Source organism: Dermacentor silvarum, chromosome 2 (genome assembly GCF_013339745.2).
Source record: "Dermacentor silvarum isolate Dsil-2018 chromosome 2, BIME_Dsil_1.4, whole genome shotgun sequence".
Taxonomy (NCBI): Eukaryota; Metazoa; Arthropoda; class Arachnida; order Ixodida; family Ixodidae; genus Dermacentor; species Dermacentor silvarum.
The window spans coordinates 18,128,157-18,146,855 of record NC_051155.1 but is presented as its reverse complement, the minus strand read 5'-3'; the positions used below and the strand labels follow the sequence as shown (position 1 = coordinate 18,146,855).

General features: G+C 51.6%; 1 protein-coding gene across 1 annotated transcript in view; it reads left to right on the top strand.

The window, feature by feature from the left end:
* The first annotated feature begins 16,644 nt into the window (after positions 1-16,644).
* The window catches only part of LOC125943381 (high-affinity choline transporter 1-like), a 34,466-nt gene continuing 32,411 nt past the window's right edge, over positions 16,645-18,699 (top strand). The window contains exon 1 of the mRNA XM_049662669.1: positions 16,645-16,831. Coding sequence (XP_049518626.1) covers positions 16,645-16,831 — 187 coding nt within the window. The remainder of the gene's footprint in view (positions 16,832-18,699) is intronic.

The window sequence follows — 18,699 nt, the reverse complement described above, 5'->3', positions numbered from 1 at the left end:
TACTTGGCCTGTTTGACGTTTTGCAGCCGAGTTGATAGCGCGTCGCTCGCGTCTCGGCAAGACGCGCTTATCAAATGCGAAATCTAAGCAGTTCCCTGCAGTAGAGTGTTTTAGCTGAGGGCTTGCTGTCGGCTCCGCTCAGACCGGCATATGCTAGCAAATGCCGCACAACCGCTTAGCGGGAATGCTATTGCGCTTGCGCACAACGCTCATACCGGCCGCGGAACGAAGACCGCATCCCTCGCTCCGCTACAAAGCCGACTGAGCGGAGCGTGACAGCGTGTCTACTTGGCCTCTTTGACGTTTTGCAGCCGAGTTGATAGCGCGTCGCTCGCGTCTCGGCAAGACGCGCTTATCAAATGCGAAATCTAAGCAGTTCCCTGCAGTAGAGTGTTTTAGCTGAGGGCTTGCTGTCGGCTCCGCTCAGACCGGCATATGCTAGCAAATGCCGCACAACCGCTTAGCGGGAATGCTATTGCGCTTGCGCACAACGCTCATACCGGCCGCGGAACGAAGACCGCATCCCTCGCTCCGCTACAAAGCCGACTGAGCGGAGCGTGACAGCGTGTCTACTTGGCCTGTTTGACGTTTTGCAGCCGAGTTGATAGCGCGTCGCTCGCGTCTCGGCAAGACGCGCTTATCAAATGCGAAATCTAAGCAGTTCCCTGCAGTAGAGTGTTTTAGCTGAGGGCTTGCTGTCGGCTCCGCTCAGACCGGCATATGCTAGCAAATGCCGCACAACCGCTTAGCGGGAATGCTATTGCGCTTGCGCACAACGCTCATACCGGCCGCGGAACGAAGACCGCATCCCTCGCTCCGCTACAAAGCCGACTGAGCGGAGCGTGACAGCGTGTCTACTTGGCCTGTTTGACGTTTTGCAGCCGAGTTGATAGCGCGTCGCTCGCGTCTCGGCAAGACGCGCTTATCAAATGCGAAATCTAAGCAGTTCCCTGCAGTAGAGTGTTTTAGCTGAGGGCTTGCTGTCGGCTCCGCTCAGACCGGCATATGCTAGCAAATGCCGCACAACCGCTTAGCGGGAATGCTATTGCGCTTGCGCACAACGCTCATACCGGCCGCGGAACGAAGACCGCATCCCTCGCTCCGCTACAAAGCCGACTGAGCGGAGCGTGACAGCGTGTCTACTTGGCCTGTTTGACGTTTTGCAGCCGAGTTGATAGCGCGTCGCTCGCGTCTCGGCAAGACGCGCTTATCAAATGCGAAATCTAAGCAGTTCCCTGCAGTAGAGTGTTTTAGCTGAGGGCTTGCTGTCGGCTCCGCTCAGACCGGCATATGCTAGCAAATGCCGCACAACCGCTTAGCGGGAATGCTATTGCGCTTGCGCACAACGCTCATACCGGCCGCGGAACGAAGACCGCATCCCTCGCTCCGCTACAAAGCCGACTGAGCGGAGCGTGACAGCGTGTCTACTTGGCCTGTTTGACGTTTTGCAGCCGAGTTGATAGCGCGTCGCTCGCGTCTCGGCAAGACGCGCTTATCAAATGCGAAATCTAAGCAGTTCCCTGCAGTAGAGTGTTTTAGCTGAGGGCTTGCTGTCGGCTCCGCTCAGACCGGCATATGCTAGCAAATGCCGCACAACCGCTTAGCGGGAATGCTATTGCGCTTGCGCACAACGCTCATACCGGCCGCGGAACGAAGACCGCATCCCTCGCTCCGCTACAAAGCCGACTGAGCGGAGCGTGACAGCGTGTCTACTTGGCCTGTTTGACGTTTTGCAGCCGAGTTGATAGCGCGTCGCTCGCGTCTCGGCAAGACGCGCTTATCAAATGCGAAATCTAAGCAGTTCCCTGCAGTAGAGTGTTTTAGCTGAGGGCTTGCTGTCGGCTCCGCTCAGACCGGCATATGCTAGCAAATGCCGCACAACCGCTTAGCGGGAATGCTATTGCGCTTGCGCACAACGCTCATACCGGCCGCGGAACGAAGACCGCATCCCTCGCTCCGCTACAAAGCCGACTGAGCGGAGCGTGACAGCGTGTCTACTTGGCCTGTTTGACGTTTTGCAGCCGAGTTGATAGCGCGTCGCTCGCGTCTCGGCAAGACGCGCTTATCAAATGCGAAATCTAAGCAGTTCCCTGCAGTAGAGTGTTTTAGCTGAGGGCTTGCTGTCGGCTCCGCTCAGACCGGCATATGCTAGCAAATGCCGCACAACCGCTTAGCGGGAATGCTATTGCGCTTGCGCACAACGCTCATACCGGCCGCGGAACGAAGACCGCATCCCTCGCTCCGCTACAAAGCCGACTGAGCGGAGCGTGACAGCGTGTCTACTTGGCCTGTTTGACGTTTTGCAGCCGAGTTGATAGCGCGTCGCTCGCGTCTCGGCAAGACGCGCTTATCAAATGCGAAATCTAAGCAGTTCCCTGCAGTAGAGTGTTTTAGCTGAGGGCTTGCTGTCGGCTCCGCTCAGACCGGCATATGCTAGCAAATGCCGCACAACCGCTTAGCGGGAATGCTATTGCGCTTGCGCACAACGCTCATACCGGCCGCGGAACGAAGACCGCATCCCTCGCTCCGCTACAAAGCCGACTGAGCGGAGCGTGACAGCGTGTCTACTTGGCCTGTTTGACGTTTTGCAGCCGAGTTGATAGCGCGTCGCTCGCGTCTCGGCAAGACGCGCTTATCAAATGCGAAATCTAAGCAGTTCCCTGCAGTAGAGTGTTTTAGCTGAGGGCTTGCTGTCGGCTCCGCTCAGACCGGCATATGCTAGCAAATGCCGCACAACCGCTTAGCGGGAATGCTATTGCGCTTGCGCACAACGCTCATACCGGCCGCGGAACGAAGACCGCATCCCTCGCTCCGCTACAAAGCCGACTGAGCGGAGCGTGACAGCGTGTCTACTTGGCCTGTTTGACGTTTTGCAGCCGAGTTGATAGCGCGTCGCTCGCGTCTCGGCAAGACGCGCTTATCAAATGCGAAATCTAAGCAGTTCCCTGCAGTAGAGTGTTTTAGCTGAGGGCTTGCTGTCGGCTCCGCTCAGACCGGCATATGCTAGCAAATGCCGCACAACCGCTTAGCGGGAATGCTATTGCGCTTGCGCACAACGCTCATACCGGCCGCGGAACGAAGACCGCATCCCTCGCTCCGCTACAAAGCCGACTGAGCGGAGCGTGACAGCGTGTCTACTTGGCCTGTTTGACGTTTTGCAGCCGAGTTGATAGCGCGTCGCTCGCGTCTCGGCAAGACGCGCTTATCAAATGCGAAATCTAAGCAGTTCCCTGCAGTAGAGTGTTTTAGCTGAGGGCTTGCTGTCGGCTCCGCTCAGACCGGCATATGCTAGCAAATGCCGCACAACCGCTTAGCGGGAATGCTATTGCGCTTGCGCACAACGCTCATACCGGCCGCGGAACGAAGACCGCATCCCTCGCTCCGCTACAAAGCCGACTGAGCGGAGCGTGACAGCGTGTCTACTTGGCCTGTTTGACGTTTTGCAGCCGAGTTGATAGCGCGTCGCTCGCGTCTCGGCAAGACGCGCTTATCAAATGCGAAATCTAAGCAGTTCCCTGCAGTAGAGTGTTTTAGCTGAGGGCTTGCTGTCGGCTCCGCTCAGACCGGCATATGCTAGCAAATGCCGCACAACCGCTTAGCGGGAATGCTATTGCGCTTGCGCACAACGCTCATACCGGCCGCGGAACGAAGACCGCATCCCTCGCTCCGCTACAAAGCCGACTGAGCGGAGCGTGACAGCGTGTCTACTTGGCCTGTTTGACGTTTTGCAGCCGAGTTGATAGCGCGTCGCTCGCGTCTCGGCAAGACGCGCTTATCAAATGCGAAATCTAAGCAGTTCCCTGCAGTAGAGTGTTTTAGCTGAGGGCTTGCTGTCGGCTCCGCTCAGACCGGCATATGCTAGCAAATGCCGCACAACCGCTTAGCGGGAATGCTATTGCGCTTGCGCACAACGCTCATACCGGCCGCGGAACGAAGACCGCATCCCTCGCTCCGCTACAAAGCCGACTGAGCGGAGCGTGACAGCGTGTCTACTTGGCCTCTTTGACGTTTTGCAGCCGAGTTGATAGCGCGTCGCTCGCGTCTCGGCAAGACGCGCTTATCAAATGCGAAATCTAAGCAGTTCCCTGCAGTAGAGTGTTTTAGCTGAGGGCTTGCTGTCGGCTCCGCTCAGACCGGCATATGCTAGCAAATGCCGCACAACCGCTTAGCGGGAATGCTATTGCGCTTGCGCACAACGCTCATACCGGCCGCGGAACGAAGACCGCATCCCTCGCTCCGCTACAAAGCCGACTGAGCGGAGCGTGACAGCGTGTCTACTTGGCCTGTTTGACGTTTTGCAGCCGAGTTGATAGCGCGTCGCTCGCGTCTCGGCAAGACGCGCTTATCAAATGCGAAATCTAAGCAGTTCCCTGCAGTAGAGTGTTTTAGCTGAGGGCTTGCTGTCGGCTCCGCTCAGACCGGCATATGCTAGCAAATGCCGCACAACCGCTTAGCGGGAATGCTATTGCGCTTGCGCACAACGCTCATACCGGCCGCGGAACGAAGACCGCATCCCTCGCTCCGCTACAAAGCCGACTGAGCGGAGCGTGACAGCGTGTCTACTTGGCCTGTTTGACGTTTTGCAGCCGAGTTGATAGCGCGTCGCTCGCGTCTCGGCAAGACGCGCTTATCAAATGCGAAATCTAAGCAGTTCCCTGCAGTAGAGTGTTTTAGCTGAGGGCTTGCTGTCGGCTCCGCTCAGACCGGCATATGCTAGCAAATGCCGCACAACCGCTTAGCGGGAATGCTATTGCGCTTGCGCACAACGCTCATACCGGCCGCGGAACGAAGACCGCATCCCTCGCTCCGCTACAAAGCCGACTGAGCGGAGCGTGACAGCGTGTCTACTTGGCCTGTTTGACGTTTTGCAGCCGAGTTGATAGCGCGTCGCTCGCGTCTCGGCAAGACGCGCTTATCAAATGCGAAATCTAAGCAGTTCCCTGCAGTAGAGTGTTTTAGCTGAGGGCTTGCTGTCGGCTCCGCTCAGACCGGCATATGCTAGCAAATGCCGCACAACCGCTTAGCGGGAATGCTATTGCGCTTGCGCACAACGCTCATACCGGCCGCGGAACGAAGACCGCATCCCTCGCTCCGCTACAAAGCCGACTGAGCAGAGCGTGACAGCGTGTCTACTTGGCCTGTTTGACGTTTTGCAGCCGAGTTGATAGCGCGTCGCTCGCGTCTCGGCAAGACGCGCTTATCAAATGCGAAATCTAAGCAGTTCCCTGCAGTAGAGTGTTTTAGCTGAGGGCTTGCTGTCGGCTCCGCTCAGACCGGCATATGCTAGCAAATGCCGCACAACCGCTTAGCGGGAATGCTATTGCGCTTGCGCACAACGCTCATACCGGCCGCGGAACGAAGACCGCATCCCTCGCTCCGCTACAAAGCCGACTGAGCGGAGCGTGACAGCGTGTCTACTTGGCCTCTTTGACGTTTTGCAGCCGAGTTGATAGCGCGTCGCTCGCGTCTCGGCAAGACGCGCTTATCAAATGCGAAATCTAAGCAGTTCCCTGCAGTAGAGTGTTTTAGCTGAGGGCTTGCTGTCGGCTCCGCTCAGACCGGCATATGCTAGCAAATGCCGCACAACCGCTTAGCGGGAATGCTATTGCGCTTGCGCACAACGCTCATACCGGCCGCGGAACGAAGACCGCATCCCTCGCTCCGCTACAAAGCCGACTGAGCGGAGCGTGACAGCGTGTCTACTTGGCCTGTTTGACGTTTTGCAGCCGAGTTGATAGCGCGTCGCTCGCGTCTCGGCAAGACGCGCTTATCAAATGCGAAATCTAAGCAGTTCCCTGCAGTAGAGTGTTTTAGCTGAGGGCTTGCTGTCGGCTCCGCTCAGACCGGCATATGCTAGCAAATGCCGCACAACCGCTTAGCGGGAATGCTATTGCGCTTGCGCACAACGCTCATACCGGCCGCGGAACGAAGACCGCATCCCTCGCTCCGCTACAAAGCCGACTGAGCGGAGCGTGACAGCGTGTCTACTTGGCCTGTTTGACGTTTTGCAGCCGAGTTGATAGCGCGTCGCTCGCGTCTCGGCAAGACGCGCTTATCAAATGCGAAATCTAAGCAGTTCCCTGCAGTAGAGTGTTTTAGCTGAGGGCTTGCTGTCGGCTCCGCTCAGACCGGCATATGCTAGCAAATGCCGCACAACCGCTTAGCGGGAATGCTATTGCGCTTGCGCACAACGCTCATACCGGCCGCGGAACGAAGACCGCATCCCTCGCTCCGCTACAAAGCCGACTGAGCGGAGCGTGACAGCGTGTCTACTTGGCCTGTTTGACGTTTTGCAGCCGAGTTGATAGCGCGTCGCTCGCGTCTCGGCAAGACGCGCTTATCAAATGCGAAATCTAAGCAGTTCCCTGCAGTAGAGTGTTTTAGCTGAGGGCTTGCTGTCGGCTCCGCTCAGACCGGCATATGCTAGCAAATGCCGCACAACCGCTTAGCGGGAATGCTATTGCGCTTGCGCACAACGCTCATACCGGCCGCGGAACGAAGACCGCATCCCTCGCTCCGCTACAAAGCCGACTGAGCGGAGCGTGACAGCGTGTCTACTTGGCCTGTTTGACGTTTTGCAGCCGAGTTGATAGCGCGTCGCTCGCGTCTCGGCAAGACGCGCTTATCAAATGCGAAATCTAAGCAGTTCCCTGCAGTAGAGTGTTTTAGCTGAGGGCTTGCTGTCGGCTCCGCTCAGACCGGCATATGCTAGCAAATGCCGCACAACCGCTTAGCGGGAATGCTATTGCGCTTGCGCACAACGCTCATACCGGCCGCGGAACGAAGACCGCATCCCTCGCTCCGCTACAAAGCCGACTGAGCGGAGCGTGACAGCGTGTCTACTTGGCCTGTTTGACGTTTTGCAGCCGAGTTGATAGCGCGTCGCTCGCGTCTCGGCAAGACGCGCTTATCAAATGCGAAATCTAAGCAGTTCCCTGCAGTAGAGTGTTTTAGCTGAGGGCTTGCTGTCGGCTCCGCTCAGACCGGCATATGCTAGCAAATGCCGCACAACCGCTTAGCGGGAATGCTATTGCGCTTGCGCACAACGCTCATACCGGCCGCGGAACGAAGACCGCATCCCTCGCTCCGCTACAAAGCCGACTGAGCGGAGCGTGACAGCGTGTCTACTTGGCCTGTTTGACGTTTTGCAGCCGAGTTGATAGCGCGTCGCTCGCGTCTCGGCAAGACGCGCTTATCAAATGCGAAATCTAAGCAGTTCCCTGCAGTAGAGTGTTTTAGCTGAGGGCTTGCTGTCGGCTCCGCTCAGACCGGCATATGCTAGCAAATGCCGCACAACCGCTTAGCGGGAATGCTATTGCGCTTGCGCACAACGCTCATACCGGCCGCGGAACGAAGACCGCATCCCTCGCTCCGCTACAAAGCCGACTGAGCGGAGCGTGACAGCGTGTCTACTTGGCCTCTTTGACGTTTTGCAGCCGAGTTGATAGCGCGTCGCTCGAGTCTCGGCAAGACGCGCTTATCAAATGCGAAATCTACGCAGTTCCCTGCAGTAGAGTGCTTTAGCTGAGGGCTTGCTTTCCGCTCCGCTCAGACCGGCATATGCTAGCAAATGCCACACAACCGCTTAGCGGGAATGCTATTGCGCTTGCGCACAACGCTCATACCGGCCGCGGAACGAAGACCGCATCCCTCGCTCCGCTACAAAGCCGACTGAGCGGAGCGTGACAGCGTGTCTACTTGGCCTCTTCGTCATTTTGCATCCGAATTGATAGCGCGTCTTTCACGTCTCGCCAAGGCGCACTCTATGCGAAATCTATGCAGATCCCTGCAGAATCTCAGAGCGTGAAATCTGAGCGGAGCGGAGCGTAAGCGGCGCTCTGCTAAAGCTGTCTAGTATCTCAGAGCGCGAAATCTGCGCGGAGCGGAGCGTAAGCGGTGCTCTGCTAAAACTGCCTAATATTAAGCATTGTACGTAGTTTCAGAAATTGCACGCCTATGGAATTCGTGGTCACCCATCAGACTTATTTAGATGTTATCTAAAACATCGCAAACTGGTAGTCGAGAAGATAAAAACTGCTCGGAACTGAAGTCTATTTCGAAGGGTGCGCTGCAGGGAAGCAACCTTGGGCTTCTTCTTTTAATAGCCAACATAAATGACCGACTTCTGAGACGGTACATACGTTCTATATGCCGATGATGTCAGCATATTTGTTTCGGCTGAAGAGAGTATAACACACCAGAATATAATAAACCAGATTCTTACGAAACCAACGCACTGGCCATGCTTTAATAATTTCACCATAAACACAAGTAAAACAAAGGTGGTGTTATTTAGACCAAGAAATGAGCCAAGAAACCTTAATTTGCATCTTTCTTATGAAGATACTGAAATTGAGTTGGTAAATTATAAAAAATCAGGGAGTCATGTTTTAAAGCCATATGCTTTGAAATGAAGATATCCACAGTGTGATCAATTAGACATCGCGCGTTGTGGTATGACATATAGCTGCAAACAGTGTTGCCATTTAAGGTATAGCTTTTACTTTACAAATAATTCTTTATTCTTTCCTCACCTATTGGTTTTTCGTATGGGGCTCCACAACTTCTACGAACTTGCAAAAACTATACCTGATTCAAAAGAAATATATCAGAATACTTTTTAACTTTCGGTGAAAAAAAAAACAGCGCGGACAAGGGAGGAACACAGGACCAGACAGCGTTTGTCCTGTGTTTCTGCTTTTTCCGTGTTTATTTCGCACCGTTTTTTCACTGATCGATTTGTACGAACTAGCTCGCATTCACGCATTTTTTAAGTTACCGAATGATGCCCACATGGCTTAATTATTTTAGCACTCTGGAATCTTACCTGTCCATAATCTCTGCACTTCTAAATTGCCTGTAGCAATCAGGCGCGTAGTTAAAGTGAATCGACATTTTCTGCATGACCTTTCTCATCTACATCATTGTGCACCGATCAAATTGCGGAATCTGCATACGTTAGGTTATTAAATTACATTGGCTTTCTATTCAGCCCTATACACGTTCTTGTGCCTTGTCTGGTTATGAGACTAAGATATCATCTATATTTGCTATACCAATTTGCTGTATGTTGCAAGGTATTGTAATTGCCGCTGCTGTCTGTTCTGTACAAAGGTAGCTGTGGGCCTTCGTCAAGCTGCCTCTACGAAGAGCAGCTTTTATAGCTACAGCCTCCAGTGTGATGATGAAAAATGTACATTAGTATTATTATACATTAAACGCACTAAAACTTTTCCAAGGGAGCCAACAATTGAACATGGCAAGTTTCGTAAACTTTAGGGAGCCAAAATTTGCCAAACTACATTGAAATACGTTAAGTCCCGCTGACGCACAGGCACTGAGCTTTCTGCGCGAAATTCAGAAATTGAACTTTTACCAACATATTCTCTAATAATCAAGCGTTTATACCGGAATGAGCGATAACAGAGTTTTAAAAGAATACTTTTGGTCAATCTAAACTGATTTAGTGTTTGTCTTAGCAGCCCTTGAAATCCCAGAATGCTCGTTAAAAAGTGATACTTCAGTAGTGCATGGATGCCACTCTTCAGCGTAAACTTCCTCTATGCCCAGGTTCTTCTCCGAGCATTAAACGTATAGCGCAGAACAAGGAAATGGTTCTAAAATTGTGTGCTACCTTGGGCCATACATTTACTGCTGCTGTGCTATATTCTCTATGAATGTCGGCACGAAACGTGTCAGCCAAGATAGCGCCTTCTGTATGATCTTTGCAAGTTCGCTATTTGTAAACAGCCAGAACAGCAAGCATGCCTGAATGATAAAAGAAATCGTTCCTTGGCGCCACATTTACATTGTCAATGTCAACAAAATTGGCAGCTCGTTTACGCGACCGTTGTGACAAAACCAACTATTGGGTGCGTGGTCATACGGTGGTTCCATCATCCGGGAATGCGCCGCTGACGTGGTGTGAGGGATAACACGGCAGACTCTTCATAGTTTGGGTGCCAGCGGTCGAATCAAGCGCCACGCGGGCGCCCTTCTGAAGGTTTCTGTAAGTTCCTTTAAAACAAGGGCATTTCGTCACCATGAGATGACTCCTCCTGGGCAACTGCAAACACGTAGCACTCAACTCGCACCGCATCTTGAGAAATCAAAAGGCACGGCCACTGCGTGCGGTCGTCGCAATGCAGTCTGCATTCTGTCTTTTTTTTTGGGGGGGGGGAGAGGGGGGGGACTAGCAATGAAAGATATTCGTGTTGTATGCTTTCTGTAAAACAGCGGCTAAGGTCTCAATGCAGCGATCCCGCGGACCTTCGACGAGCGGTTACGCGTGCTCGTGTAATGTTCCATATCTCTATTTCGCTGCCAAACAGCGCGATTTTGCGCGTTATTTCCATTTCGCCACAAGCGGTACTGCAAGTTGTGTGCAGTTTCTCTTTTAAATTATAACAAAATTTCTCACGATGCCCCGTGTTAACATACTGCAGTTTGGTCTGTTGCTGTGAATAGGCCAACATTCCTTTTCCCGGAAAAAAAATAAAATAAAAAAATTGACTCGCCATCCCGGACCAGCAAAAGCGGATATCCAGCGAAGCTGTTCAATACCACCACTGAAACTGCTGAGGGGGGTATGCAGTATTTTATTGCTCTAGAGTAATGGTATACAATTTAGAGTAATGGTAGTAATGGTAATATTGGCGCCACGCCGCCGCTGGTAGTATTGCATTTCCTCTTTCCCTTTGCCGCTCCTCGTATTCACGCTGTTACTCGGGAGTCCTAACTATGCGTTGCGTACTCATAGTGGTGCTGCAACAACATCGAAACCAGTCGCTAGGCTGGTTCTTTTATATACGAGAGGCTAGAGACGCCACTTTCCACGTCGCAAGCGACGTCGCTGCGGCAGCTCGCGCAACAGTAATCAACAGTAATCTTTACCGGGAAACGTATGCGGGGAGCGCTACGTGCTTTGTTTTGTTTTCAGGAGCGCCTTATCAACAATTATGTGGCTCGGATGCTTGTTTTGTGCTTGTCCTTTACTGAAACAAAAGCTGTTCTGTATGTTGTAGACGTCATTCCAAATAAGGGGTGCACTTTGCGCTTCACATTGCCCAGTGCTTGAAGCCTCTGCCTTACGGGTGTGCCAGCCACTGTTCCTGCCCTGCATTGCCCCCAGGGTAGGCCCATATTTCTGGTAACGGACACGGACACGAAAAATGCCGACCATCGAGAGGCTAACAGTTTGGCTTTAAAAAAGGACAATGTAGCTAAATAAAAAGGTGCACTAATAAACCTTTGTTAAATCTATTAACATGCCCAAATTACGAAATGGAAACGGGGACGTAGTGAAATCTGGAATAGCTATCGATATATATCCATCCCCCAAATTAGATAAAATATGCACTGGCATCTCATTTTCTGTATTATACCCTCAGGTCATTCAGCCTTTACAGAGGGGGCGGACAAGCTCCACAATACAAATCAGTACACGGGTGAATAAGACAACAGAATAAAACAAAACTTCATAAAAGAGTACAAGCCCCAAACCAAGAGAAACCAAAAGTGAATAATCAGAAATAAAGGTAAATCAGAAATAACGTCACGCAAGTAAGGTTAGAACCATTTGAAACGTGAAACAACAGAATAAGCACAGTTCAACAAAAGTGTGCAGTAATGAACCATGGTCACGAACTATGGGAAACCACAAATAACAATTCCTCTACTGAAAGCTTACAATATTGGCTATAGCTTTCCTAAACCTGGATGAATCAGTGATATCTACGATGTCATTTCAAAGGTCGTTTCATTGGCCGGAAGTCTTTGGTAAAAAATTCACTGACAATTACGACACTCCCTAATGTGAAATTTGAGCCCAGGGGCGCTATAACATAACACTGTTCCATACTTTTCTATTCCAATTCTGCAATCAGCCCACCACGATTGCATGGTCAAAACATTTTCGGGCCACTCATAACTTCGCATGTGTGTCACGCGACGTCACGAAAACAGCCATAGCTCCCCATCTGATCTAACGTGTACACACTGATTACGCACAAATAAACTGCACAAAAGATAAATAAATATTCTCGATTCGACGGCTTTTCACCATTAGCCCTTTGCTATTGGTCCAATGTTGTCGGGCTGTGCCCACTTCGCCTGTCTGTCACGAGACCTCACAAAACCACGAAAACTCACCGCGTCAAAGTGACGTGTACGCGAAAAAAAATGCATTAATATGCCGAACGAACTGAAAGTTTTTCTGAATAGCCACAGACTGCCCCGTTCCGAAAGGAATAGAAGATGGCTGTCCGCCGATCACTCAGGCCCTCACTACTCGAACCTGCCAGCAGGTGAGCATGTATTTATTTGCGCATGATAAACCTTTTTGTGTGGCAGTAAAACGTTATCGAGCCCTTTCGGCATGCATACGACATCGCTCTGCCACCCGCCGTGGTTGCTCAGTGGCTATGGTGTTGGGCTGCTGAGCACGAGGTCGCGGGATCGAATCCCGGCCATGGCGGCCGCATTTCAATGGGGGCGAAATGCGAAAACACCCTTGTACTTAGATTTAGGTGCACGTTAAAGAACCCCAGGTGGTCCAAATTTCCGGAGTCCCTCACTACGGCGTGCCTCATAATCAGAACTGGTTTTGGCACGTAAAACCCCATAATTTAATTTTAACATCGCTCTGCCAACTTTTCCTTGCTGAGGATCCGTTTTAGCGGCATTCTTATGCTTCCGTTGCACGCCGCCGCGATTTTCGACCAGCCACCGCAAGCTAATTAAGGCGAAGCGGACCAATAGGAGAAGCCGGCACCACCCTATTCATGTGGTTATCTATTTTCACTGTGGTGGCTCGGCCACATCGAACCCTCTCCACTAGAGCGTGCTCCTCGCCTCTTGTCAGCCAATTAGATAATAAACACCTCTCTGTGCAGGGAATGTTATTCGTTTTGAAAGCGAACAAAGGCGACCTCCTATAAACGAGGAGAGTATTTGATTGGGTTGTTCAGACAACGCTGTGGGTCACCGTCCGATGCTTGTGTCGGTGGTTACGTAAATTTGACGTCAGGAGATTGGAAATAAAACAGTTTGGAATAGCTTTATGCTATAGCGCTCCAGCTCTAAACGTGTCTTTATTTCGCGGTATATTGGCTGGCGCGGACAACGTCTCACGCGGCGCGTTGCTAATGGAGCGAAGTGTGGCGCGAATGCCTCGCTAATCTTGACATCGCGAGAACGAGCGCGTGGGTGACGCGTGGGCGCGATTCACAGCAGCCGCCGCCGACAGACCTCCGAGACGATGCACCCTACTCTGGCGCCTTCTCGTAGCCATCGTCGCCGCTCTACGCTTTTCTTCGCACCCTTTCCCCATACCCTGCTCCTCCACTGTTCGCCTCATGGTTCCGCTGCACCCTCCTCCTGCGATTTCCTCCTCGCGTCTCTCATCCCCCACTGCGCTCAGCCTTAGCGCAGTGGGGGATGAGTGGCGCACTAAAAGCTGTGCGCTAAAGATTACAGTGACGTTTCACTTCGTGAACGCTGGTAACGCGCAAGCATATGGCTGAAACTGGGAGCCATCGGTGCGCCTAGATGCCTAGACTGCCCGCATCGCAGATCGCTTTCAAGATAGGGCCGGTACGGCCGCGCCATAGGCGGTAGCCGACGAAATAAAACGTCCCGCCCCATATGGGAAGACGGCACGCTTCCCTGCTTTCCTCCATAGCGCGCGCAAAATAGAGCCGCCATCGTCTGCTCACCAGCGCACGCTTTCACTCGCACGTATAACATACGCTGCGTGGAGACGCTGTTATCACGAGATAAACCCGAAAGCATTCTTCTATTTGAAGAATGCATTGAACGAAGACCGCATCCCTCGCTCCGCTACAAAGCCGACTGAGCGGAGCGTGACAGCGTGTGTACTTGGCCTGTTTGACGTTTTGCAGCCGAGTTGATAGCGCGTCACTCGATTCTCGGCAAGACGCGCTTATCAAATGCGAAATCTAAGCAGTTCCCTGCAGTAGAGTGTTTTAGCTGAGGGCTTGCTTTCCGCTCGGCTCAGACCGGCATATGCTAGCAAACGCCACACAACCGCTTAGCGGGAATGCTATTGCGCTTGCGCACAACGCTCATACCGGCCGCGGAACGAAGACCGCATCCCTCGCTCCGCTACAAAGCCGACTGAGCGGAGCGTGACAGCGTGTCTACTTGGCCTCTTTGACGTTTTGCAGCCGAGTTGATAGCGCGTCGCTCGAGTCTCGGCAAGACGCGCTTATCAAATGCGAAATCTACGCAGTTCCCTGCAGTAGAGTGTTTTAGCTGAGGGCTTGCTTTCCGCTCCGCTCAGACCGGCATATGCTAGCAAATGCCACACAACCACTTAGCGGGAATGCTAATGCGCTTGCGCACAACGCTCCTGCCTGCCGCGGAACGAAGACCGCATCCCTCGCTCCGCTACAAAGCCGACTGAGCGGAGCGTGACAGCGTGTCTACTTGGCCTCTTCGTCATTTTGCATCCGAATTGATAGCGCGTCTTTCACGTCTCGCCAAGGCGCACTCTATGCGAAATCTATGCAGATCCCTGCAGAATCTCAGAGCGTGAAATCTGAGCGGAGCGGAGCGTAAGCGGCGCTCTGCTAAAGCTGTCTAGTATCTCAGAGCGCGAAATCTGCGCGGAGCGGAGCGTAAGCGGTGCTCTGCTAAAACTGCCTAATATTGAGCCCAAGCACAGTGCTCGACCGCTGGCGCCGCCATGCGCCGCTCGCACGTACCATGTTTCTAGGTTCTTTCTTTCGCCAAGGGCCGAGGCGCTAAGCAACACGCTCCCTAGATTGTATGCGTTTGTCCCTGACGTCCCTAACGTCTATTCCGCACACAACCCCCGTAGCAACTGCCAGACGAGGTGAGTGCGCCTCCGCTAGAGCACTGCACGGGCTCGGCCTTAACCGAAAGCCCGGGCCCGGCCCGACCCGTGGGCCGGGTCGGGCCGGGTAGGGCAGTTTTTTTCATGGGCTCGGGCCGGGCTCGGGCACGGCATCTGCTTTGTGACCCGGGCCCGGGCCGGGCTCGGGTTTTTTGACATGGGCCTGGGCCGGGATCGGACTTTCTGGTGGTGTGCATGTAACGTGCAACGAGTTATCATCGCGCTTCTCGGCTCTGAAAAACATGTTTTTCTGTATCGGGCCGGGTTTGGGCCGGGCTCGGGCCGGGCTCGGGCCTAAGATAAAGGGGTGGCGGGCTGGGCCGGGCGGGTGACGTAGATTATCTCCGCGCCGGGGCCGGGCCCGGGTCTCGCCATGAAACTTTTGGTCGGGCTCGGGCGGGCAGCCGAACATAAAAACGGGCCCGGGCCGGGCCCGGGCTGAAAAAATCGGCCCGTGCAGGTGCTCTAGTCCGCCTACCCTCCACCTCTGCAACGCTTCGCCTCTTTTCTCCTTCCACACTTCGCTCAACGCCACGTAGACTTTCCTCTAGGTCGCGTTTTAGGTCGCGTTGTTTTGCCGCGAGCTCCGTGAGCACCTTCGTTCTTTCCCGGCGCGCGTTTAGCATCTTCACCTCCAGACGCCTTCCTCCTCCCGCGCTCGTTGCTTTCGCGGCTTCAAGCTGCCTATCGCCGTTTGCATTGGTGGCAGGCCACTTACGCTTGCGCCTAAAATAAATAAAAAGTTTCACTGTCTTACATTGGGGAATATGAACTTTCTTCACATGGTCAAGTCGCTGCCATTCAAACAACGGTGGACCTCTGAGGTGAAAATAAAGATGTTGATTGTGCTGGTAAATATTGTTGCCCTATGCATTGTCATTGTATATGTTTTGAACGGTCTAGAGGAATGCGAATATATTTATACCACATTTTGGAGAAGCAGTTGTCAAAATTCGTGCTATACTTAGGATTTCTGCTAAGCAGGCCCTATATCTGAACTGCTGAAATTCACAATTTCGCCCTGCAACCTAAAATGAACAATTGAAAAATTTAATTAGGGATTTTTTTTATTATAGCAACCTAAACATCGCGCTTTACTATGCAAGCAACGTTTGCTTGTTCATACAACCCATCTGCGCTAGTCGTTCAAGGTGATTTTAAATGCTATGTACACTAACTAAAAAATAAATAAAACAACGTGTTCAAAAAGCGCCTGAATTTAGGCTCGACATACGCTTTCTTGCCGCGAAACTTACGAGGAAAGCGGAACAATAAAAGCGCACAGGAAAAGGCGGTGTTTTGTCCACTTTGATCCCGCTCAGTGCGTACTATTTGTTTTCCTCGTAACGAAAAGTATACGTAACACACCTATCTGCACAATGTTATGTACTTTAGGCGGCAGAAGATGAGTATTTGACAGGACAAAAGCATACGTCCTTGTACGAACGCTTCAAAAGCTCTTCGATATAGTTTATACAGCTAGAAACTACGTCGCCCACGAGGACGCCCGTTAGCTCTTCGCAAATATTCAGTCTCATTTTCTCAGATTTATGTTTCATCTCTCATTATTTCTCATTACGAGCTACGAACAATCGCTCAGCTAAGGCTTTTCATGCGTAGTTAAAACGTTCCTTCTCAGCCCGCTCCTACACCTCCGACGCGGTAGCACTGCTTCGTGATCCCTCATGCTACGTCACGCCAACTGCAGCGCCAATTTTTCATTGGTGGCTCTCTGTGGTACGCTAACGCAGGCGAGGGGCAACGAGATGGCCGTCGTGGTTCGCGCCACTGTGTGCATGGTTGGAGCGGCGGCTACCATTATGGCGCTGAGCGTGCAGTCTGTGTACGCACTGTGGAGCCTGTCGGCGGACGTCGTGTACGTGATACTCTTCCCGCAGCTGGTGTGCCTCTTCTACATGCAGCGCATCACAAACACATACGGGCTCATCTCGGGTAAGTCAACATGTCGCGTATATTAAAACAAACATTTTCTTTGTATTTACGTGCGACAAGACCCAAATAGGCCTCTTCAGGAGGATCAACAGAACAAGCCAGTGTACAATTTAAGCTGTGCTGTAGTGAAGTCGTGCACGTTTAAGACCAACACTGAGACAAGGGCGGGGCCCCAGTATTCCCCTTACGTGCAACCACGTGTAAGTGGATGGAACAGGGTGCTGTTTGAATCTGCGCCTTAGGAAGGACAAGAACGCGCAGGAAGGCTAAATATGAAAACATGAACACACAGCACGAGCACACGAAGCCGCAGGTGCCGTTTCCACATAAAGCCACACTTTGGAAGCAGCTTACCGTCCTTTGTGTTATTCGGTCTCCGTGTTTTGTCGTTTTCGTGCTAAATAACATGGGGCTCAGAAACAAAGCATCCCTATATAGTGACTAACGAGGTTCGCCGGAAGAAAGGCCTGAGAAACTATAGCTCCAATATCTGGACAACCACACTTCGCACAATGCCGAAACGTTGTTTCAGTGACTCGCAACGGTAAACCCTTTGTTAGAACCATGTTACTTATCCTTTCCTGTAACTATCACTTCAAATTTTACAATATGTTGCATAGCTCTTCAGGTAAAGTTATTTGCGGTAGTTGTCACCAGCAGCCTAACTAAAGCAGTAATCTTGCTAAAAAGCTTCATCATTTTTTAATAAACTATTTGTGCAGTTTCCAGGTATGCCAGTTTTCATATCAACTGATTTTAATTAGCTTGTGATGCAGCAATTGCTGATCTAAAATATCGCCTCAGATTATGTCACCGCATCTAGAACTTCTAGATATCATGCATAAAACACAGATCTTCGTCATTACCTGTCCTGACGCTAGACATATTTCCCAATATTTCCTGCCCTATCATTTACGTTTCTGGTTTTAGCATTCATAAGGTGCATAACCTAACCCTTTTACCTAATGTGCGTAAACATACAGTGCAAGAAGCACATCAGGGGATATCAGATGCGCAGGTATAGCGACAATCAACATTGTGCTTACCGCCCTTATTGCTGCTCTTCTGTTTTGCCAACACAAATCTATTGAATAAATAAATGTGACGTCCATTCGGAAGTTGTAACAAATACTTTCCCCTGAGAACAGTTTATTGTTCTATCTACTTTTATAATTACAAAGCTGACCAAAGGGCGGCTTTTTCGTGCTTTTATAGACTACTCATCTATTTACTTACACGGAAATATGTCGTCTGTGGGAAGAATGTCTCATTACATTTTGAATTAGAGATTCTCGGCAATGTTTCTTGCTCAGCTTATGACAGTGTTAAATGTGCGCAGACCCTTTCTTAAAGACGCGGTGGGTATAGTCATCCTCAATCATCGACGGCAAGAGTCGCGTAACTTCAGCAAGGGGACACGCTAAAACTATCATTTACGCGCACCAGCTTGCGATCCCGATTAGGGCAGGTACGCTTAAAACAATTGTTTCCTAACCACTTGACGATACGTCAGTTTCCCGATTATGGAGATTGAGGTCGCTCCAAGTTTTCTAAATGATACGTTGGTAAAGCAAGCACTGTCATCGCCTTCGAGATCTCCGGCGCGGCGTGAAGCTCCACGCGGACACATCAGACGTCTATGCAACACCCTATGAGTCACGCTTACTAGTTGTAACCACGATGCCATGGGCCATATGGTCAAGCAGAAATTCATTGACCCTGCCTTCTGTCCCGCGATTTCAGTCATGTGCTTCAATGTCATTTTAGTCAAAGTAAATGATTACAAACACGCGACGGCACGGTAAAAAAAATGGAACAGTAAAAACTTCTAAGATAGGCAGTTTTCGCGAAGCTCGCGCAGACCTGAA